At 54.3% G+C, this 22,970-nt stretch overlaps 2 protein-coding genes across 13 annotated transcripts in view; one reads left to right on the top strand and one right to left on the bottom strand.

The window, feature by feature from the left end:
- Window positions 1–13,407, top strand: part of ELF4 (E74 like ETS transcription factor 4) — a 42,003-nt gene extending 28,596 nt beyond the window's left edge. For 2 of the 3 annotated variants that reach the window (XM_046673951.1, XM_046673950.1), the window contains exons 2-9: window positions 1,910–2,190; window positions 5,525–5,696; window positions 6,111–6,203; window positions 7,565–7,756; window positions 8,634–8,717; window positions 8,793–8,985; window positions 9,595–9,972; window positions 10,867–13,407. In XM_046673951.1, coding sequence (XP_046529907.1) covers window positions 2,119–2,190; window positions 5,525–5,696; window positions 6,111–6,203; window positions 7,565–7,756; window positions 8,634–8,717; window positions 8,793–8,985; window positions 9,595–9,972; window positions 10,867–11,671 — 1,989 coding nt within the window. In that variant the 5' untranslated portion in view covers window positions 1,910–2,118 and the 3' untranslated portion in view covers window positions 11,672–13,407. The remainder of the gene's footprint in view (window positions 1–1,909; window positions 2,191–5,524; window positions 5,697–6,110; window positions 6,204–7,564; window positions 7,757–8,633; window positions 8,718–8,792; window positions 8,986–9,594; window positions 9,973–10,866) is intronic. The other variant, XM_046673952.1, reaches the window with a different exon arrangement.
- A 5,745-nt stretch (window positions 13,408–19,152) lies between these two features.
- BCORL1 (BCL6 corepressor like 1) overlaps window positions 19,153–22,970 on the bottom strand; it is a 62,183-nt gene continuing 58,365 nt past the window's right edge. For all 10 annotated transcript variants that reach the window (XM_046673668.1, XM_046673663.1, XM_046673662.1 and 7 more), the window contains one exon: window positions 19,153–21,382. In XM_046673668.1, coding sequence (XP_046529624.1) covers window positions 21,100–21,382 — 283 coding nt within the window. In that variant the 3' untranslated portion in view covers window positions 19,153–21,099. The remainder of the gene's footprint in view (window positions 21,383–22,970) is intronic.

The following is a 22,970-nucleotide window of genomic DNA, read 5'->3' on the forward strand; positions in this document are numbered from 1 at the left end:
AGTGGGATTAGGTGAAAGTGATCGCCTTTCATTTGATTAGTATGAGAATGCTTCCTGGGGGCAGACAGCCGGCCCGTGGGAGGGCAGGGAGCTGCGGAATGCGGGCCTTGGGGCGCTTTGGCTGGGGGAGACAGACCTGCCAAGCATAAATGGCCCTGGGAGGCTTCTCGGGCAGGCCTCAGGAGACTGGGTCACCGGCAGGGGCAGGGTCGGGTGGGGGAGGAGTGGAACTCAGGCAAGGACTGTGGTTTCCCCAGAGCCTCCTCTCTCCGACCTAGCAGAGCTCAGTGTTGCATTCACCCAAAGGGAGACTCAGACCTGACAGGTTGAGTTGAGCGACTTTTCAAAGTTTTTTGTTGGAGGTGGGTGGAAAGGTGTGGGGGTGGGGGTGGGGAGAGGGCGGAGCCAGCCCTGTGGGCTAACGGAAAGGAAGTGGGAGAGGCCTGGGTGTCTCCTGTGGGGGAGAGCGGTCATCAGGGAGGTCACCCGTGGTCCCCCTCCCTTTCCTCGCCTTTGCCCCTCTGAAGTTCCTCATTTCTTTCTAGGCCAGGAGAAGATTTTGCCACCTTGGCACTGCCAAAGGAGTGTCAGGGAGGGAAGGGTCAAGTGTGTCACTCCTACTATGGTGCATGGACCCAGTTCTTCAGGGATGGTGCTTGAAGCAGGCTGTTCATAAGCCCAGCACACGAACACACACACGGATACCACTAAAAACAGCACCCTAAGGGCCAAAGACATGGTTCCTGGAGGTGGAGAAGCCCAAGCGGTCAGGGCTGGAGGCGCAGAGCAGGCTGGCAGGAGGGGCATGGGAGCTGGAGCTAGGGCTTTGGGAGGCAGGCATGGGTACCGCCCAGACAACACGTAGGAGAGCAGCAGGCACAGGAAACAATTGGAGGCCCAGGTGCCATGTGAGCGCCTGAGGTGCAGACTGTGAGCTCGAGAGGCATTCTGGGAGAGGAGAGACATGTGGGCTTCAGCAGACAGATTTCCTGGAAAAGGGGCAGCTGAGCCGGCCCTGGAGGATGGGGAAGGTTCTGTGGGCCCCTCCCCCAGCTGGGGCTCTCCTCACAAGTTCCCAGGGTGACAGTTCAGTCTTGAAACTGAAAGCAAAGCTGAACCAAGGGCATAAACCCACACACAGCACAGAGGCCATCCTCTCCGGCGGGCGGGCGGCGGCGGGGCAGTGACTAGTGTGCAGGGCATGTGGCCCACCTGTTCCTCTGTCTCAGGCTCTCTGGAGGCGTGGCTGAGTCTGAGAGCCCCATCCCTGCAAGCAGGGTCAAGCTGTCACTGGCCCTGACAACACAACCCCCACAGAAAGACATTTTTTCCTCAGTAAACTCAGCCCTTCATAGCAAAGCGGCCCCCACTCCCAAGGTAAACTGAGCCAGGCAGTCTGGAAGAGCACCCTGGACACGCAGGTGTCTCCACCCACAAGCCCTCACACAAGATTCTTTCTCAAGCCAAGGGAATGTTAGGGACTCTTCATGCTGCTGCCCCATCCTTGTGGCCAGATGGGGTGCCCTGACTTCCCCTGTGGCTGCACCTGGGGATTAATCTTCAGGGTGGAGACAGCCCAAGTCCCTCTGTCACCTTCTCCAGAGGAGTTGGGAGAGGGAAGGGAGAGAGGCTGTGTATTTTCAGGGCCAGTTCAGGTGCAGATGCTGGTGATCAGGACTGGCACTGAGGCCCAGCCACTTCCCACTGGAGGTGACTCAGTCAACTTCCTCTTTTTCCTTCTTTCTTTACCTGCCTCCTTTCTTCTCCTTCTCCCTTCTTCTCTCATTGTCCTCTTTTAGCCATCCCTCTTCTGGCAGTCTGCCCTGGCGTGGCAGGGCCCCTTTGGCTTGCCAGCTGTCCTGGGAACAGAGCTCAAGGAAGGTGACCCCCATCTCTTCCTTCTCCCTAGGTCGCTCCTGCAGTCGGCCCAGCCCAGCATGCAGCCTTGAACCTGGCTTAGGCTACCACCTACTCCAGCTCTCTACACCCCCTGTTTTACTGTGGCTTGGGGTGTAGGCTCTAAGCTCCAAGGTGCCTGAGCCGCAACTCTTCATCAAGAAAACCCCGCAGCTCCAGAGGGCCCTGCGAATCCTGCTGTCAGCTCTCTGGGAAGACAGCATGGCTATTACCCTGCAGCCCAGTGACCTGATCTTTGAGTTTGCAAGCAACGGGATGGATGATATTCACCAGGTATGGCCCCAGAGACAGAGCCTCATGAGCCAGGGCAGACGATCAGAAGGACACAGACAGGCAGGCAGACAGCCAGTGAGCCAGCCAGCCGGTCGGCTAGCCAGTCAGCGGATACTGATCAAGTACCTACCTACTAGGTTCAGGGTACTGGGCCTGCATGCCAGCCAGACCGTGTGCCAGCTAGTCACTCATGTGGCCAGTGAGTAGTCATCGGGCGGTCATTTAGTGAGCCAGTTGCCCACATGTAATTACAGGGCACATGCAGTCACCAAGCCAGCCAAGCAGCTGCTAAGGACACCAGCTGAGCTATCAGTCACTCAGCAATGTGGGCTGAACGAACAGGGGTACACTGATCCTCATGTGCGCTTTCAGCCACTTCTCTTCACCCCCACTGTCACAATGAGAAAGCTGCTGGGACAACCAAGTAGCAAGAGTGAGCACTGCCAGCTGGAACCACAGGGCAGAGTCCAAACCCTGGCGCCTCAGACTCACAGCTCTAGCCCAGTTGATGGGCCCTCCCATAACCATCCTTTAGGCCTTGATCTAAGGATTCAGGATAAACTGGAAACGGGTTCTTCCGGTGGGAGGAACTTGGAAAATGAGACAGAATTCTGGTGCTCAGGTCCCTGCTGCTCTGTGCCTTGCCTTGCACTAGGGAGCTTAGATGTACCCACGGGACGGCGTCCTGGCACACCCATCACTGCCCTCCACTCCCCTCCTTCCACAGACTGGAGAAGAGACAGCCAGGGACGGTAGAAGGAATGGCAGATTAGGAGTCAGGAGCCCTGGGTTCTGATCCCAGTTTAGCCACAGTATCACCGGGGCAAGTCCTGTTCCCTACCCTGTCTGGCTGCCATCTCCCCATCTCCTCCAAGAGGAGATCCGGCTGGATTGTCTCTAAGGGCACCCCAGCCTAATTCTGATGCTCTCTATCCTAAATCCTTGCGAGGATAGAAAACTGTGTCCAATCTCTAGCGGCCTACCAAAGGCTGCCCCCTAGTGGACTCGGAACACATTGCGCTTTCTGTCTGGCTTGTAACCTAAAGTTGCTCAGTTTTATCGGACACCTCTGGCCTCATGGAAGGCATCATGGGAGGAGAAGGGAATAAAATTCTCACCTTATCTGGGTTCTCAGTGCTACTAGTCATTTTTTAGTCGTTTCTAGTCCACTCAGCAACTGTTGCTGTTCTGCATAGAAGCTGCTCTTCCCTCCCAACCCTACACCTGCCACTCCAGCCTCAGCAGACAGCCTCTCCTCCAATCCACAGAGAAGCTCAAAGCCAAGGACACCCTCAGTTGCCCTCCCTTCTCCCTTTTATTGGTAACATGGCCAATCTCATTTCCTTTCCACTGGCCTGGAAGAAAGAAGTGTCCCTATTCCTTCCAAGGGTAACTCCTACCCCTGGACTTCATCTCTTCTCTCCTACTGCCTTCAAGACCTCAAACCGTTGATCACCTCCTCTCTCACTTGCACCTTTCAGACCTCCTAGAACTTTCTCCTCAACCTGGAACATCTCCAGGTCTCCCCAACCCTAAAAGAAAATCTTCCTTCCTTCTGCCCCCCTTCAAAATGCCACCTTCTTGGCTCCTTTCTTCCCCCCCAGTCGTCTCCACCCTCTGTGTTTACTTTATCGCCTCCCTTCTCTCACTCTTTTTAGGAAACAATTTTTATTGCAAAATGTATCATGAATGCAAAAGAGTGCATAAATCATATGTATGCAAATCATATAAATACATCCATATTTATACTTATATAAATGATATATACATATACAATCATATATAAAGAATAACTAAAGTGAACACCCATGAACTCACCACCCAGGTTAAGAAATAAGACGTTACCAGTCTCCTCGAAGCCAGGTGACTTGCCCAAGGTTCCACTGTTAGTAAGCAGCAGAGCTTGGTCTTGAACTGAGGCAGTCTCTCGGCACAATCCAATAGAATTTTCTGAGATGCCAGAAGTGTTCTCCATGTGTGCTGCTCAGTATGGGGCCACTAGTCACATGTGGCTATGGAGCAAGTGAACTGTGGCTAGCGCAACTGAATTTTTCATTTGGAAAAAACTTAAATTTTCATTGAAATTTAAATAGTCACCGTGGCTAGTGGCTGTCATTTTGAACAGACAGCTCTCCACTCCGTGGCCTTCAGCACTACACCTGCCTGCCTGCCTCGGGCCATCCTCTCTGAGATCCGTTGTCACGGGATGCCAGCACTCCCCTGAAACTGCTCCAGCCAGGTGACTGCCCAGTGGCCAAACCCAAAGGCATTTTATCAATTTTTATTCTTTTAGATCCTTCAGGAACCTTAGACAGAACTGACCATTCTCATTCTTTTTTCATAAAGGAAGAATGAACAGTCCCATGAAAGAAAATTTGGAAAATACAGAAAAGTAGAAAGAAAGGGGAAAAAATCACCCCAAGTCCCACAACCAAAGTATAATTATTATGAACATTCTGGTATATTTCCTTCCATACGTAATTTTTAGAAACAACAGTTGCAATCACACGCCTTTTTTATTTAGCTTCGTTTAATTTTAGAACAACTCTGTTCTCCAGGGATCGAATTCTCATCCTGATAATCTTACCCACTCCAAGGGATTTAGCCACCACCTTTCTGAGCTCTTGGACACTTATTTCTGACTGCCTGATAGGCATCTATTTTAGATCGCCCAAAGGTACCTGAAACTCACCATATCCAGACACTGTCCCCCTTATCTTTCTCCAAAACCTGCTCCTCCCCATCCTGTGTTCCCCTTTAACATGAGCAGAGTCTCCATGAACCCGCTGAATCAAGCTGGAAATTGGAACTCTCTCCCTCATCCACACAGGGACTGGGCCCTTACTCGTCTACCTCTGTAATGCCTCTGTTCTTCCGTCTTCATTGCCACAGACTGAGCCCTAAGATGTCCACAGTGTGAGTCTCTACCTGTGGGCACCCAGCCCTGACTGTAGACTGAGTCCCTCACGTGGCTACAGATCAGGGCCCTTCGCCCTCGTCATTGACTAATCCTTCCCACTGGCCTCAGAATGAACCTAACCCTTCTCATAGACTGAGCACTAACCCTGGCCACGGATTAACCCACAACTACAACCAATCAAAACTGCCCGTCCTTGGTTGGGTGCAGGTAGTATAGAGCTAACTCATCTCTGTTAACCAAGAACCCACTCAAAGCATCACCTAGTGAGGCTGGACCTGGAGCAATGTCATCCTATACAAAGGGCACCCTGAGGGCTCCAAGAATTAGGAATTGCAAGGAGGGCTAGGTTCTGGTAAAGAGGGCTTCCTGGCAGAGGCCAGTGGGCCTTGAACCAGATCCCTATCTTCTCCATAGCTGGAAGACCCCTCGGTGTTCCCAGCTGTGATCGTGGAGCAGGTACCCTACCCCGAATTACTGCATCTGTACTCAGGACTGGAGCTGGACGACGTTCACAATGGCATCATAGCCGACGGGACCTTGTGTATGACGCAGGATCAGATCCTGGAGGGCAGTTTTTTGCTGGCAGGTCTGTTCCCTTCCTGGGCAGGGTAGGCGCGGTGGAAAAGGGGTTCTGTCTTCAGGGAACAGTAGCCCACGATGGCTCCTAGTGACCCCATGCAGCATGGGCAAGGCCTCCAACTATTGAAAATTAGATGGGGCAGTGAGGACATCAAACGGGCGTACCACTTCATAGAGGAAGGAACCGTCTTAATGGATTCATGATCTTTTGAGATGGAGTGGGCCAAAACCCAGCTGGGGTGGGTGTAGAGAAAAGGTGGAGAATTAGGGTGGGAGGTGCCCTGGTCCCTTCCTGGCTGTTCCCTGGCTCTTTAGCACCATCCTCTGGGTTGGCCCTGATTGTAGCTGTACCCCCTGCTCTGTGCCCTAAGAGAACTTTTCTTCCCCCTCCCCTCACCGCCACCATGGAACCTGGAACCAGATGACAATGAGGCAACCTCGCAAACCATGTCAACCACTGAAGTCTTGCTCAATGTCGAGTCTCCCAACAACATCCTGGATGAGAAGCAGATCTGTAAGTTGGAACAAAAAATTCCATTGAAAAATATCACATCTGTGCACTGGGTTCTTAGGCACAGGTGCATGCAGGCGGATGTACCCACACCCACCGATACACACATGCACATGCTCTTGAGCTGTGACTGGCATGGGGGCGGGCAGGAGGGCACTGGAGACCAGGAAAAGATGGCCACGGTGACTTTTCTCCCAATTTTTAAATTGTGATAAAATATACAACAGGAAATTGACCACCTTAACCATTTTTCCGTGTCTAGTTCAGTGTATAAAGTACATTTGTATGGTTGCGCAGCCATCACCACCATCCAGCTCTAGAACCCTTTTCATCTGGCAAAACTGAAACTCTGTACCCAGTAAACACTCCCCACTCCCCTCCCCCCCGCCGCTGGCAGCCGCCCATCTACTTTCCGTCTCTCTGAATTTGACCGCTCTAAGTACCTCATGTAAGTGGCATCACAGTATTTTTCTTTTGGGGACTGGCTTATGTCACTTAACATCACGTCCTCAAGGTCTGTCCATGTTGTAGCATGTGTCAGAATTCCCTTCCTTTTTAAGGCTGAATACCTTGGCCAGGGTGACTTTTTAGGTTCCTCTGCTCTCTCGCTGGGCTCCCAGGAAGACTACGCAGGGTGTGGCTTATTTAGAAATGTTCTAGCCTTGGAACCTCCTCAGCCCTTTCCCTAGTCTTGGAGGTTGGCCCCCACCTCCCCAGAAGGCCCCAAGGCAGGATCCTCCCCCAGGACCCCCTCAGGCATTTGTCCTGACGCCACAGAAGGATGCCTGGCCCTCACTGCCCCTTCCCAAGGGGGCGCTGGGACTCAGTGGGGGAAAGAAAGCCCTGTGCAGGTTAAGAGTCCTAGCATTTCCACTCCCGACTCTGTCACTAATATTCATTTCAGGATTCAACAAATTTTTACTGAGTGCCTACATGTACCAGGCACCAACTTGCTGTGTGACCTTGGGCCTGTGCCCTGCAATCTCTGGGTCTCAGTTTCCTCATCGGGAAAGGAGAAGAATTGGGATAAATGATGTTCTAAGGCTCTTTTCAGTTGTAAAATAAGGGAATGACTAAATCAAGGGGGCCCTTTACCCTGGGTGTTGCCTGGAACGTCCCCACTACCGGCAGCGGGCTATGCGTGTGGCAGCCGTGATTGGGGCAGCTCGTGCCCACAGCTCCGCAGATGTTTCCTCTCCTCCTGGGGCGAGACACTTGAGGCATTTTCAGGTGTATCCTGTGTCTGGGGCTGTGGGGAACGGCACCTCCGCCCTCCCTGGAAGCCCCCCATGCACTTGAGCGCTGGGAGACCATGCTCCCACCCTGCCCCGAGCCCCAGCCACCTCAGGCCTTTCTTCTTGCAGTCGGCACCTCTGAAATGCTTCCAGACTCAGACGCTGCTCCAGCCGTCACTCTGCCCAACTATGTATTTCCTGTTGCTGAGCCCGATGCCCTGAACAGGGCGGGTGACACTGGTGACCAGGAGGGGCACTGTCTGGAAGAGAAGGTCCCCAGAGAGGAAAGTGCTAAGAAGACTGGAAAATCAAAGAAAAGAAGTAAGAGAGAAAGAGAAAGAGACTGTGTGTGTTTGTGTCTTCGAGGGCGTGGGCAGTAGGAGCGGGGGAGGGGTCAGAGAGACCATAAGGGGTGAATGGGTCTAGGCTCATAGACACGTTAAGAGGACAGCTCTCTGACGTGGCAGGGATGGACGAAAAGGCCTCCCTTCTGTAAAACGTGGCCTCATTGGTTGGCCTGCTGGAAGCCTGACATTTCCTGAGCCACTCCTGTCTGCCCAGCAGACAGAAACTCTTCCAGAAATGCCAGTGATTTCAATGGGTTGGATCCTAGGCTGGGTGTTTAGACACCAGGCTTGGCCCCCTGGCCAGTCCCGGGTCCCCTGGGGGCCTCTGTCTATAAAAGACGCCTCATGCCGCATGCTTATCTTCCTTCTGTGGAGCTTATGGAGCTGAGGCCATATATAGGAGAGGACTTTGGGCTTTCCCAAGCCCTGGTGTTATTGATTTACTCGGGCAATCGCTGGTTGATAGTGCTTTGTCAGTTTGGCCACCAAAACCCCAGTGCCACACTTACCTGAACAACAGTCATGCCTTTAGGCTGTCTTTTCAGTCCGAAAACTAGGCTGGGAGGAGTCTGTTCTTCTAAACGGGACTCACCTGCAAGCATGGCCCTGCACAGCACCGGAGCCGTGTCTGGTCTACCTTTGGGGTCTGAAAATGAGGGCGGGCCGTTGGGCAGGGGCAGGTGCCTGAGGGCTGTGGCTCTGGAGAGCGATCCTGGGCCTCCAGCCCTGGTGACCTGGCTCTTCCTTGTCGCACCCAACTTGGGAAGCTTCTGGGCCCTCTCTGTCAGGAGTCGGCCCTGGAGCACTTACCGTGGTCTCAGGCTCATCCTGCTCTCACCTTCCCCTCACAGTCCGGAAGACAAAGGGCAACCGCAGTACCTCACCCGTCACTGACCCCAGCATCCCCATACGGAAGAAATCCAAGGATGGCAAAGGTATGGCTGGGCGTCAGGTGGGGCGGGAAGGAGCCGGGGGGTCTGGGCCACCCCTCACCGCCTGCCCCTCTGCAGGCAGCACCATCTATCTGTGGGAGTTCCTCCTCGCCCTTCTGCAAGACAGGAACACCTGCCCCAAGTACATCAAGTGGACCCAGCGAGAGAAAGGCATCTTCAAGCTGGTGGACTCGAAAGCTGTGTCTAAGCTGTGGGGGAAGCAGAAAAACAAGCCCGACATGAACTATGAGACAATGGGGCGGGCACTAAGGTAGGAGCTGCTGGAGCGCTGAGCCCTGCCCTGGGGGTGGCACCAGGCTTTTCCCTCTGTCCAAGGAGTCCCTCTCGCTGGAATGGAGACCCGATTCGTCCTTTAAGGAAGCGGGTCCTGTGCCTCTCCTATTTGCTTGCCCCCGAGCCCATTTCCCAGGACCCCTCTTGGAGGAACCATCCCCTCCCTCTTGCATTTCTGTCCTAGCCTTTTCTCTTTTTAGAGCGGAAGAGAATTTTAGGGTCTCCCATCCTCAAGAAGGGCTTCCTTCGTATTCTGCAAGCCAGAGACCCAGGGAGACGGGCCTGAGTCACCCACAGTTGGTCTCAGGCTGGGGACTGCTCAACTCCCCATCATCCATCCCCTCCCGTCCTTCACTCACCCCTGTCCTCTGCCCCAAAGCAGACTGGAAGTTGGCACTTGAAACCCCTTTTCGTGGACCCTTTGAGTCCTCAGGGGAGATCTCAGAAATTCCATAAAAGCTTCACCCCTTCCCTTGCCCTTGGGCTCCCGTCTGGCTCCCCGGCCAGCCTCGGCCTCATGCTTGCCCTGGCCTGGAGGGCGGTGTGTCCCTGGCTGACTCCCCACTCCCCTCCCCTCATCCCCCAGATATTACTACCAAAGAGGCATCCTTGCCAAGGTGGAAGGGCAGCGGCTGGTGTACCAGTTTAAGGAGATGCCCAAGGACCTGGTGGTGATCGAAGATGAGGACGAGAGAAGTGAAGTCACAGCTACGTCCCCTCAAGCCTCCACTCCCTCCACCTCCTCCACCAGCACCACCCGGAGAGCCAGCTCCAGGGTCTCATCCAGAGCCGCCCCCCAGGGCAAGGGCAGCCCTTCCTGGGAGAAGCCGAAGGTTCAGCACGTTGGTCTTCAGCCATCTGCGAGTCTAGAATTGGGACTGTCTCTAGATGAGGAGACCCCCACTACCTCCACCGTGCTTGTCTCTCCACCAGAGAGCCAGGCCAAACTCACCAAAGCCGTGAGGTAAGGGCACCAAAGTCCTCAAGAGTCTTGCCCTAGGACCTCGTGTTGGGGGCAGGTTTCAACTTCTGGCAAAGCTCCGCTATGTCTCTGGTCTCATGGGACCCTTGCAGAGTCCCTGGGAAGCCAGTGGGGCACTTGTTGGTCAAAAGAGGAAAAGTGACTTGCCTGAGGTCACACACCAAAGTAATGGCAAGGCCAGCACTTGACATGGGGGGCTTCTGTTGCCAGCTGGGACTGTTTCTGTGGTACCCCAGAGTGTCCCCAAGCAGCCACCAGGGGCCTCCACATCTGTACCCCTCTCTCCAAGCGCCCTCCACTCCAGAAAAGAGGCAAGAGAGAATGCTACAGAGCTGCCCACTCAGCCTTCCTCAGGCCCTCCAGGCCCACAGGAAAGTTCTCGCTGTTTCTTGTCCACGCTAAGGTGCCTCTAATTTTCCCTGAAAGGTTGGGTTTTGTCTGGGTTATGGAGCTGTTTGTATGTAGCTCTCACTGCTCTGGCTTGGGTCCCCAAGATGGTTTTCTGAGGAGGGAAGGCAGTAGAGTGGAGCAATGAGGAACATGAACTCTGGTGTCAGCAAGGCTAGATGTGAACCCCTGCCACTAGCTGTGTGGTCTGGGGCAAGTTACATAAGCTCTCTGTGCCTCAGTTTCCTCAAGCTGTAAACTCAGGTTATTAATCTTACTCAGCTCGTGGGCTGTTTGGGAGGTGGAGTGAAATACCGCATGCCGATCATTCAGAATGATGCTCACCTAGACCAAGCACTCAATAAACGGGAGCTGAAACAACAGCGAAGAAACGGAACACCTTCAGCTCCGTTCCTCCTGTGCCCTCCTTCCGAGCCAGCTGAGAGATGCCTCTTGCCTTACTCAAATCTGTTCTCTGTTTCTTCTCAGTACTACTTCTGTGCCCAGCAACATCCACCTAGGAGTGGCCCCTGTGGGGTCAGGCTCCGCCTTGACCCTGCAGACAATCCCGCTGACCACAGTGCTGACCAACGGGCCTCCTGCCAGTACTACTGCTTCAACCCAGCTTGTGCTCCAGAGTGTTCCGCCCGCTTCAACCTTCAAGGACACCTTCACTTTGCAGGCCTCCTTCCCCCTGAACGCCGCCTTCCAAGAGAGCCAGGGGGCAACACCAGGGGCTCCGTTGATTCTCAGCGGCCTCCCCCAACTTCTGGCCGGGGCCAACCGTCCGACCAGTTCAGCACCACCCTCAGTCACAGGGGCTGGACCAGCAGGGCCCAGCTCTCAGCCCCCCGGGACTGTCATTGCTGCCTTCATCAGGACTTCAGGCCCCACAGCAGCCCCTGGAGTCAAGGAGGGGCCACTGAGGCCCTCCTCATATGTGCAGGGCATGGTGACTGGGGCCCCCATGGAGGGGCTGCTGGTTCCTGAAGACACCCTGAGGGAGCTCCTGAGGGATCAGGCTCACCTTCAGCCACTTCCAACCCAGGTGGTTTCAAGGGGTTCCCACAATCCGAGCCTTCTGGGGAACCAGACTTTCTCTCCTCCCAGCCGCCCCACAGTTGGGCTGACCCCAGTGGCTGAACTTGAGCTCTCCTCAGGCTCAGGGTCCCTGTTTATGGCTGAGCCTAATGTGACCACATCTGGGAACCTGCTGACGAGATCCCCAACCCCAGCCCCCTTCTCCCCATTCAACCCCACTTCCCTCATTAAGATGGAGCCCCATGACATATAAACAGATGGGTTGGGGGCAGTGTGACGCACCAGGCGAGTTGAGCAGCAGTTTGAGAAGGACTTCCTCTAGCAGAGACTGACTTCAGTAGCATACCTGCCCTTACATTTTAGTGGGATGTCAATACACCGGCCCCACCCCACCCCTGCCTGGCATCACCATGGCCAAACCATGCCCAGTTTGAGCATCGCTGGGGTCAGACCATGGCCTTCAAGAGCACTAGGGGATATGTTCTTGTCGGGGTAATGGGCTGACTTGGTGATGGAGGGCAAACCTCCTGAGAAGTGTGTGACCAGGGCTGGTTCAGGGGCTTCACAAGAAGAGTCTTTTCGCCTGGCTGTATTTCTCTACCCACGTTCCCTCCACAGGCAACTTACTGCCCCCTATGTGAATATCTCTGTACGTATTTGTGTGTACTCGTGGGTCTGCATCTCTGTTTCTTCGGGGAGGACGGGGGTATAGCCGTGAGGTCTTCAAGGGTGTGTGTCTGTGGGTCAACCACAGAGATGGAGATTTTTTTTTAAGGGAAAGCATTCTCTAGTTCCTTTGTACAAACCCACATTCAGTTGCTCTGAGACTATGGGGTACAGGTTGGATCCCCAAATCTAGAGAGATGCCACAGAGCTGGCTCAGGTCCAGAGTAGGAGAGCTTCAGTGGGTGTGTGTGTTGGAGAAGAGCAGTTCTAAGGGACAAGGAGAAGGCCAAGAGGGATAAAAGCATGAAGAGAGGGCAGGGTACTCAGCCCAGGGAGCAGCCCCCGAGCCACCACTAGCCTGAGGTCCTCTTCCCGGAGACAGCCTCATTGCCCACCAGTCACTTGCCAGCACACTGGGACCTTGGCACCCCCAGAGTGCTTTCGTGCAGGGTTAGACAGGGGCCAAGTGCCCCTCTAGGGTCAGACCCAGCCACAAAGTCACCAGGCAGGGCTAAATTAGTTGACAGTTTGTGTCGCAGGCTTGGGCTGTATTGCCAGCCTTCACTGGCACCCTGGCCTACAGTCTGGATCCAGGGTTCCCTCTTGATTCATTTGCCCCCCATGTTTCCCTGCTGTCAGGTGTTGCTGGAGATAGTCATGTAGCAATGCACATTGGGTCTGCCTCTATTCCTGCTCGTGCACACCTGCCGCTCAGCCTGCCGTCTCCTCACCCCATAGGTTTGCCAACCATCCACTCCCATGACGGCTGCGGCAGACCCCCTCGGCTGCCCTCGTCTCCAACTTTCGCACCTAACCCTGATTACTCCTTCGCCAAGAAGACAGGAGCCCAGGGCACTTCTCCCGTCTCTGCATGGCTCCGTGCTTCCCTCTTTCCCCTTTTTGAGGAAGGGGTCAACTGATTCTCTCTTAAAGTCAACCCCTCAGCCTAGGGCCTGGACCTCCTCCCCGCTCTCTTTGAATTAGCTTGCTTCTCTCCTTCCAAATTTGGGGGCAAGGCTGAGAGCTAAGACATGTCAGCTTCGGAAACCATATTTTCTGGTGAATTTGGTTAATGTGAATCAGTGCCTCAGGACCCTCGCTATGTCCTTGGTACAAAAGCATCCACTTGACCTAACTACCTCCCCTGGTTGTTCTCTCTCTCCTGGTCACTGCCAGGGCTACAATCGTCCTCTCCCGCTGTCTTCTTGTTCTTCTTTTCTCCCCGGGAGGGAACCATATATGGTTGTGCAGGTGTATTTATTACACGTTTCCAGCACTTATCACTAAAGTGCCTTTTTCTAATAAATCCGTTTATTATGACAATTTCCTGATGGTGGAAAGTAACGCATCTTGAGAAAGGGCCACCTTTAAAAAAAAAACATTGCACAAAGGCACTGCATGGGTTTGGGGTGGCCCTGCCCCCCTCACCCCAACTCCATAGAACTCATCATGTGAAGGTCACTGAGAGCCTCACGGTGACATCGAATGAATGTCGTCTTCACAGTTCTTCGCCCCTGTGAGCCCTCACGGCACGTGACACTACTTCCCACCCCTTCTTGCACTAGTCAGACTCAACTGCTGCTTCTGTCACCCACTCTGTGCCTGTGCTGGCTCCGCATGTAGCACTTTAAGCGGGGGTGGCCCCCAGGGCCTCCTTCATTTTCCTGGCTCCTGCTCGGCTCCTTGGAGATGAGTCTGAAGTCTAGGGCTCCAGCCTCCACTTTTCTCTTCAGTTCCTGGCTCACATTTCCAGCAGTCTGCTGGACATTTCCAGCCAGGTGCTGGTCAGTCCCTCAAAGACAGCCCCTCTATCAAAGATGCATTTTGAAAGTCTCTCCACACGCACACAAAGCCTTTCCAAAAAACCAAACAAACGAGAAGACGTCACGACTCACCCATCTCTGCTGATGGTGCCAACACTTACGTGACTTTCTAAGTTTGACACTCTGAAGCCATCTTGACCCTGTCCCCCCCCAACCTCCTGAAGTCCAGTGCCATTTGCCACGTCTCGAAAGCCCAGCCTGTCTTCCACATCCCCAGAGCCTCCAGCCTAGCTCAAACTGACGCAGAGCTCATCCCCGTCCCGAGACACATCAACAGCCCCCAGTGACCTGTCTCGCCCCCTCCCATCTGGCTGAGCAGTGATTCTTGTGTTCAGACAAGGTCCCAAGTCCTTGACCTTCCGGCAAAGCCCGTCATCGTCAGGGCCTAACTCACTTCCCCAGTCGTCTCACATTGCTCCCTCCATCCCCAATAGAGCGCTCTGGTCAAACTGATGGATTTGCTGGCCTTTGGATATGCCTCTGTTCGAAGTGCCCACCTCTCTGCTTTTGCTTTACTTGGTTCTGTTCAGCCAGAATGCTCTTCCCACCCTGAGAGTACCAACTAAATCGTATCCGTCAAGACTCAATTCATGGAAGCTGCCTGCCTAGGCCAGCCTATCCTTAAGTGAGTTCTTCATTTTACATTTCTAGCAATTGCCATTCTTTTGGCGACTGATCCTGCACAACCTGTGACATCTCCTTTATTATCATCACAAACTGTTACTTAAATCTTCAATGACCTGGACCTCCCAGGTCTCCACAACAAGTGTGTTACCTTCTGAGGGGCAGGGGACTGTGTCACCCACAGAGCAGGGCACACTACAAAGCATCTAGTGAGCATCAGCAAACGGTTACTCATTGAGCTGGTGAGAGATGGGGACCAAAGTTTGAGGTAGGTGACCTCCGACCTCCCCTCAGCACAGGCACTCACCCCAGGTGCTCCACTGCCCAGGGCCTGCCCTCCCTGGTTCAGTGCCCTCATGGTACCCCCACCGCCACCCCTTAACCTTATCTCCCGAGAGTTGTTACTACTTTGAACATCCTCTGCCCCTGAAGAAACTTCCCTGTCCAGTTTCTTTCCTAACTCAAAGTGTTAAATTAGCTAATCTGATAAACTAACCTGTGCTGATATAGTTATGGGAGAGGGCTAGAGGAGAACCTCAGGAGACGGGTTCATTTTAACCAGGGTCATGTGGCAAGAGCAGCTCTGCCTTTGCGATGGTTTAATGGAGTCAAGAGGTTCACTCCTCCCGCCCCAGCAGCTGATGCATTACTCCCTCCTCTGGGCTCCCACAGCACTTTGTATATACCTCTTACTGTAGCACTTAGCACGTGGTAGCTCCTTAGCTATGTGTTTTTTGTATGTTTCCCCTCCAATAGACTGTGAGCTCCTCAAGGACAGGGACTGTGTGTTAGTCACTGATGTATCCCCAGCGCCTAGCACAGTGCCTGGCACACAGTAGGTGCTCAATAAATGTTTATTGAAAAAATGAATGAATCCTGCTTCTAATCATGGGGATTTCAGCCCTATACTGTGGCTGGCAAGAGGGGAGGGAGAAGGACAACCCATGCTGGGGGCTACCACAGCTTTTTGACCCTAACACTGTAGGCAGCTGCTTCCTTTGCCCACGTCTATGGCCACCCCTGGACAAGGGGGTCCACAGGAGCCCAAGGCTGCTTCCAGCTGTGCCTGGCTGTCACCAGGTGCCACGGGCGACTCCTGAACTCCCCCCCTTTGCTGCTGCCCGCTTCCTGGGACAGCCTCATCACTACTTCCTCATCCCTGGGTGAGACTGAGCGGTAGAAACGTCAGGCCCGGTGGAAGGGGCGAGACAAGAAGTTATTCTCACGATCATAGGCCTTTCTAACCCCATCACGTATTTTTAAAGAGGCTTTTGCTTCTGGCTCCAAAGCTGCTGGATCCGAGGTGAGTGAGCTCATCCCCCTCTCGGCTGCTCCCAGGGCTGGGAGGCCAAGGCAGTCGCAGCCTCCGAGAGCCTCGGCCCTCGCACGCCAGACGTGGGAGCTGACATCCAGCAGGTGGCGCTGTCGAGTCGGCGACGGCGGGCGGGTGGCCCGGCGCAGCCCGGGAAACGAGGAGCGGCCTGGGAGGGGCCTGCGGCTCGCGGCAGCGGCGGCCGTGGCCGGCATCTTCCCAGGCCTCTATCCTGACCGTTTCCCTGGGCAGCTCTGGCCCCCTCCAAAGCCTTCCATTGCTCCGGAGCTTCGAACTTTCTCCCAGGCCCCCGCCCCCTCCACTTTCCAGGGGGAATTTAGCCATCGATCGAATGCCCTCTCCCCATTGGCCAGTCGCGCCCTGGCCCCACCCCCGGCGGCCCCCTCCCCCAGCCTCGGGAGCGGCAGGTGAGCACGCGGCCGAGCCGGGCCCAGCCCCGCCGCGCTGCACCCCGGGCGGCGAGGGGGAGCCGCGGCCGCCGTCCCCTGCCGCGGGGGCGCCCGGCCTGGCCCTCCTCCCCCCGCGCCGCTGCCTTCTACCTGGGAGTCGGAGAGCGATCGAGACGCCCGCGCGATCCGTTTGCCGGTAGAGGGCCCCTCCCGCCCGCCTGCTGCGGGAGCCGAGCCGGGAGGGCCGCGCGGGGCCGGGAAGCGTCGGCGCCTAAAGGCCCGACGCTGCTGCGGCTTGCCGGCCCCCCTCGCGGTGGAAACCCACAGTCTAGGGAAGCACATGGAGCCCGGCCTGGCCCGCTGCGGGGTCCAGAAAGCCCGAGCCCTTGGCGCCTCCCGCTGGCAGCTAAGCCAGCCGAGGCGGCCTTGGGGCGGACCCCATCCTCCCTGAAACACACACACACTCGTCTTAGCGGGGGCAGGACACAATAAAACACCCAACCCACTTTCCCGTTATGGGTTAGAATATGGAAGGGGCAGGAGTATACTGCCCAATTCGCCCCTCATCCAACCCAACTAGGGATGAAGAGAGAGCGCAGGGTCCTTTCTCTGGGAATATGGAGACTTGAACGGGGCTTCTCTTTCAACCCTGCACCCCAAAGAGGAACATTCTGGTAAGACCATCATTAACTGTAGGCTCGTGACCTCAGCACGGAGGAGGAACTAACTTCGCCTAAACAGCCGTGTTTACTCAGTATGATTCTCTTCCGTCGTGGGTAAATTGAGCCCCCTTTGGCAGATGGAGCAATTAAGGCTCAGAAAGATTCGGTTCTCACCCAAGGTCAGCCTAGGTGGTAAGTGATGGAGCCGGCTCTTTCCCCTAAGCCACACTGAAAGGATTAGGAGACCGTTTACTAAGAGGCCAGGGCGCTCGCCCCAATCCAGACCAGGGCTGCAGAGCTAATATCATGGCGCTTCCCTCCGGCCTTGATCTTCTTCCCAACCTGGCTCAAGGGCAGTGGAAGGACTCCAGAAAAGGTGGGGGGAAGGAACCCAAAAGCAAGAAAATGAGAAACTGCTGTTTGGTTCCGCTTTTAACGCCTCCCCTTTCTCTAGGGAAATAAAGGGGTGTGCGCCACCCACACACCCAAACTCAAAGGCCCATGGCTGTCCACAACTCCCCAGATGACTATCACCCATTCGTTTGGGATCATTCTGACGTTGCCTACAGCATCTCCCCGCTGCGTTCAGTGGAAATCCTTCTAGTACCCCCACCACTCTCCCTTCATCCTGTCTGAATCGCGAGGAGTTACCTTTCTTTCCCTCCCTCCACCTGTCCCACCTCCAACGTATTTTTATTGACTTATTAAAATAAAAACAAACAAAAAAGCCTCTGTCACTACCCCGTTTAGTTTTCCTGTGGCTCCCCATCGTCTAAGGCAAAAGTCCAAGCCACGCTCCTTGGCACGGCCAGCAGGGTTCCTGCACCCTCCCTCCCCATCTGTCCCCTCCAGCTGTGGTGACACTGAAGTCAGTTGTAGTTTCCTGCACACTATCCTCTTCTTTGTCTCCAAGCCTTTGCTCAGATTGTCCCCTCAGTTCAAAGACTCTTCCCTGCCACCCCTAATTCCTGTTTCTCTACTTCAGTGTCAACTAGCCATCACCGCTCCCAGGAAGGCCTTCCGACCACCACAGCGCCCTTGCCGATCTCTTTGAGGTCCCATAGCATCCTGGGCCTAGCTGACTCCTTGCACTCCCCACATGGCTTTCATGACCTAATGACAGGTCTGATTTCTTAACTGTAAGTTTCAAACAGAGGATCAACGTGAAATCAGTACTGTTAGGGGGTCGTTTGGGAAGCAGAGAAAGCAACTATTCGAGAGGGCCTTGGGATCAGAAAGTGGAGAAGCGAAGTCCAGTGAGGAAGGTTAATGCTGCGGCTCAAAGGGGATGATGCTCCTCCATCTGGGCAGAAAGACCTGGGTCCAGGCCTGCTCCTGGGGCTCAAGCACAGAGAGCAGCTCACAGTTCACTCTCGGGGATGGCTGGACGCCAGTCGGCCAGACACACAGACTGCCTCACCTATACACTGACACGGCTCTCTAGGGACTTAAGCCACAGTGAGAGGCCCTAAGAATATAGCATAAAAGGGCCTCATCCCTGGCTTGTCAAACATCCCCTTCCTCTCAAACGGTGACAGGTACATTCTGGAGCCAGCAGTCAGAGGGAATCGTAGCTTCTACCAGTTTCTCAGAAGTGGGAGGAAAAATTGTAAAATCCAGGATGGGCATCTTGCTTCCCTAGTAGCTGGGTCTTAGGAAACCAGACCATGGAGGCCTGCACTGTGTGGGTGGGCAGAGGGGACTCTGGCACAACAATGAGGGCAGTGATGAGACCATGCAGTCAGATGCCCAAGAGGGTGGCCCAGGGCAGGAAAGAGAGGCAGCAGGGAGGTGATTTCCTTGAGTTAAAGAGGATCATTCCTCACCGCCACCTAAAGGAGAGCTCCTCCCTCTAGTCCTGCTTCTCTTATGGCAAACAAGGAATGCGGACACACACACACACACACACACACACACACACACACACACACACACAACCAAAGCAGGTACTCAATTCTCCCCACCAACCCACCCCGCCCAGGATTTGCCCCTACCTTTCCTTTTCTTTCCAGATCCCGCCCCAGTGACCCAAATGTCCACTAGCCACTCCACCTGGTCCTCATTTGTTGCACCCCTAAGGGCCCCAAACTGCAAAGCGGGATCAGGGGTTTCCCCATTGACTTCATCGAGATGCCCATCTTCTTTAACCCAGGGAAAGCCACCACGGGGAGAAGAGTAAAGCGAGACAGGAGACAGCAGCCCTGACACAGGTTTTTCAGTATGCAAGTGTTTTTGACTCCACAGCCAGTTGCTTAAAATGAAACATAAAGGGCAGCCAGAATACACACCCAAATGCAAAAAAGTAAACATAAAATAAACCACACAATACTATGAACCCCAACAAAACCAAAAAATTAAAACCCAAAACCCCTCAACTTTATATATATATATATATATTTTTTTTTTTTTTTTAAAAAGGGAGAACAACTGTTCAAAACCAACTGGGCAGTATGGTGGGGGTGGGGAGCAGTCCTACAGAAGGGGGCCTAGAACTTCCCCCCTGGGAACAAAGAACAAACACAATACAAAGAAAATAACCACCAATGCTCCCGCATGGGTCAGGAGTCTCCAGAGAACAGATTGTCCCATCCTCAAACTGGCTTTTTTTTTTTTTCTTTTTTTTTTTGTCTTTTTTTTTTCCATTTTCTTCTTTTGTTGTTGTTGTTTTAGCACCTGTACAATAAAACTGTACCATCTCCAACCAGAGCCGGCCACAGCGAGGCCCTCCTGCCTGTGGATGGCACATACTCTCTACAAGGATTGTTCGGAAAAATAGCAATTGGTAGAAAAATAAGAACAAGAGTGGGAAAGACAACACCACGGGTGGCGGGGGGGCGGGGTCAGGGAAGCAGCCCGAGCTCCGCCCTCTGTCCCTCTCTCTCCCTGAACAAGCCCAGCGCTGGAGGCCCGGAGAGAGGCCTGGCGTGGCCACGCACTCGGCCCCAGGTCCCCAGGCAGGACTGGAGCCCAGCCGAAGACCAGTCTCCTGCCCTCGCCTAGGAAACGGGCTGAGGCCTGGATTTCACATCTGGCAGTCGATCCCAGAGCCCACTGCAGATTCTAGAGGAGAAAGGGGCGGAGGGAGGACGGAGGAGAGACAGAAGAGAGAGGAAAGGGGTGCTGCGATTCTGGCAAGGGGGCGAGCTGGGGGGCGAGGGCTGGGAGCTGAGAGGCTCAGTATCCAGAGAGGGTGAGGCCAGAAGGGGCTGGGGGGGCTGGGGTGCAGGGGGAAGCTGCGGGAACAAACTCATACTGTGCACTCAGGGGAGCGGGGAGGAAAGTGTGCGGAGGGGCAGCCTTGTCCTTCAGGCCCGTTCTCCACTCTCCTCTATTAGAGTAATTAATTGACCCCTCACTCCCACAATCCTCCCCTCCCCAGTAAACACTAATCTCAAGATAGCAGGGCTGCTGCAAAGGGAGGGGTGCCATGGATGAGAAAAAACTGGGGGGGGAGAGCACCAAAGCCTCGGGATTTACCCCCAACCCACCAGCCCTGGGCCAGCACCAGCAAGCTTCATTAGTCACAAGTCAATGGCCCCCACTCCTCCCCACCCCCTCCCCAGTGGGGGAAAACAACCCTGGAAGTACTTTGTCAGAGGGAGGGAGCAGCTCCAGAGCTTATCAAGAAAGACAAAGAAAGGAGGTGAAGAAAGTCCCTCAATACAACAAGCTGTCTCAAATCATCACAGTGATACAGACTTATCAGAAACCAATGAAACAATACAAATTAAATACTAATAAAATAAATACTATGGAAGACAGAAGAACACAGGGAAACGGAGGGGGCGCTCAGAGATTTGGGCTTTTCTCACTTCTCCTCCAGACAGGCCGCAGCCACCCAGGGCCCAGGTTTGGTCTTGGTCATACCCAAGGAGGCCAGTCCAAGGGACCCTGGCACCACCTCCCACCACCCCTGGGACCTCTTGTCCTCAGACGTGGAGTTCAACTTTCCACCCCCATCACCAACCACGACAACAATGACGATGACAGGGAGATGAGAACTAATTGTAACCAAAAAAAAAAAAAAAATCCAGTCACTAATGCTGGCATTGATAAGGCGGCTTCTTGTTGGTCCGTATTATTGCCTCATTCTGCAGTCTGGTGCTCGGTGGGGGAGACATGGGAGGTGGGGGAAGGGCGAACTTGGGAGGAGAAAGAAGAAAAGGGAGGGGCTGTTTTCCCGGTCAACTGTTCCAAGGCTGGAACTCCACCTGGGACCCTAGGAGCCGGAGTAGCTCAGGCTCGTACCGCACCAGCTCCACAGTCTCAGAGGAGCCTGGGGCAGATCTGGCGTCCAGGCCTCCAGGCCTCTCGGCAGGGGTCAGCAGCTGACTGGAGGCCACCTGCCGGTGGAACTCAGCCTTGGGCAAGGTGGCAATTTCAAAGTGCGGGAACCGAGCCTGAAAGATCCTTGAGGAAAGCTTCAGCCTCTTCAGGACATCGGTAAAGAGAAACCAGTTGCAGGGCCTGGAAAAGAAAGGCAAGGATGGGGGTTAGGGAAGGGGGCCGAGGGGAGGCGGAGGGGGCACCCAGAGCATGTTTGAAGGTCCAGGAAGGCTGTCAGTCTAGCTACCCTCCACCAAGCCGGGGGCTCTTTGGGTGTAACGGAGGTGAAAATTTTCTCCTGTCCCGACATCAGCGGACCCAGCTTTCAGCTAAATGGCAAGCACTCAACCCATGAGTGACCTCTTCCAAAATGTGGGAGCAGAAGGGAAATGGGCCTTTCAGAACCAAAACTCTCAGCAGGCTTCCCCAGGGCTTCCCCGCACCCCTGACCTGGAATCGAACCTCTGCAGGGACCGGTTCTTCTCCCCGCCGACCCCTATCAGCCCGGTCTGGTTTCCCTTTCCTGTTCACACTCCTTGCTTCTCCTGCCTCCTTGTTCTCCAAGATCTTCCCCAGCAGAGGGGGAGCCGTGGAGAAAGGCCTAAACTGCGGGTAATCCAAAAGGCATTTCTCTTTGGCTCTGGAATGCATTAGACAAGTTTTTTCTCCAGCGGCAGCACCATCGTTTCTACAGGGCCGGAGCTCACATTACAGCCAGTCTGACTTTGCTGAGCACACCCGACTGGGCGGCAGTCTGGGGACAGCTGGGAGGGGTGCTGGAGAGCCCAGTCCTGGGCCAAACGCTTGCTTTGACTAACGGGGAAGAAACGCAGCATCCCCATGTGAGTGGTCCCTGTTTCCAGGGCTTTCCCTCCTCGCCATTCCACTATCCTGCTTCCCGCCTTTGCCACTTTTGGCCTGGACTATATTCCATCAGCCTCCTAACTGGGTTCCCTCTGCCAAGAGTCACTCTTCTGCACCCCCACCCACTCTTACTGGATCCTCTGTCACTACTAGTTTTCTAAAAAGAAAATCTGACCTTCTCACCCCTAAACAGCTTTCAGTGGCTCCCCAGTACCTCCAGCAAAAATACGCCAAATTCTTTAGTATGGTATTATGCAAGACCTTGCAAACATGACCCCATCCCACCTCTTCAGCCCCGTCTCCACCAAATCACACAGGCGCACACGCACTGCATCCTCCACCCTGTCAAGTGCCGGCCATTGGATCAAGGACCAGCCTTGCTTGCTGAACTTGCATGTCTTGGTGCCTCTGCTCGTGCCACGCCCTCCACCTGCCTCTCCTCTCTGGCCCTGCTCAGATGCCAGCGCTCCCGTGAAGCCTTCCCCCCATCTAACTGGTTGCTTGTCCCATCTTCCATGACTCGTGGCACTCAGTCCATAGTCCTATTATAATACTTATAACAGAGCCCATTTCAGAAAGAATAGAAAAGATACGTAAACTGTGGTTCTCTCTGTGGCATAAAAATGGGGCTCGGGTGGACTGGAACTTTTATTTTTCACTTGACACCCTTCTGAACTGTTAGAATTTCTTACAACAATAAATCTGCTTAGGAGATTTGGTTTTTTATTAAGAGTTAATTGTATACTTGTCTATCTCCTCCACTAGGCTGGAGATTCTTTGAAGGCCAGAGCTGTATTCCGGCCCTCAGGGTTTGACCTGGTGCAACTGTTTAAGACATGTTTCTGGAATTGAATGTTCTGTACAG

Source organism: Equus quagga, chromosome 10, assembly GCF_021613505.1.
Source record: "Equus quagga isolate Etosha38 chromosome 10, UCLA_HA_Equagga_1.0, whole genome shotgun sequence".
NCBI lineage: Eukaryota > Metazoa > Chordata > Mammalia > Perissodactyla > Equidae > Equus > Equus quagga.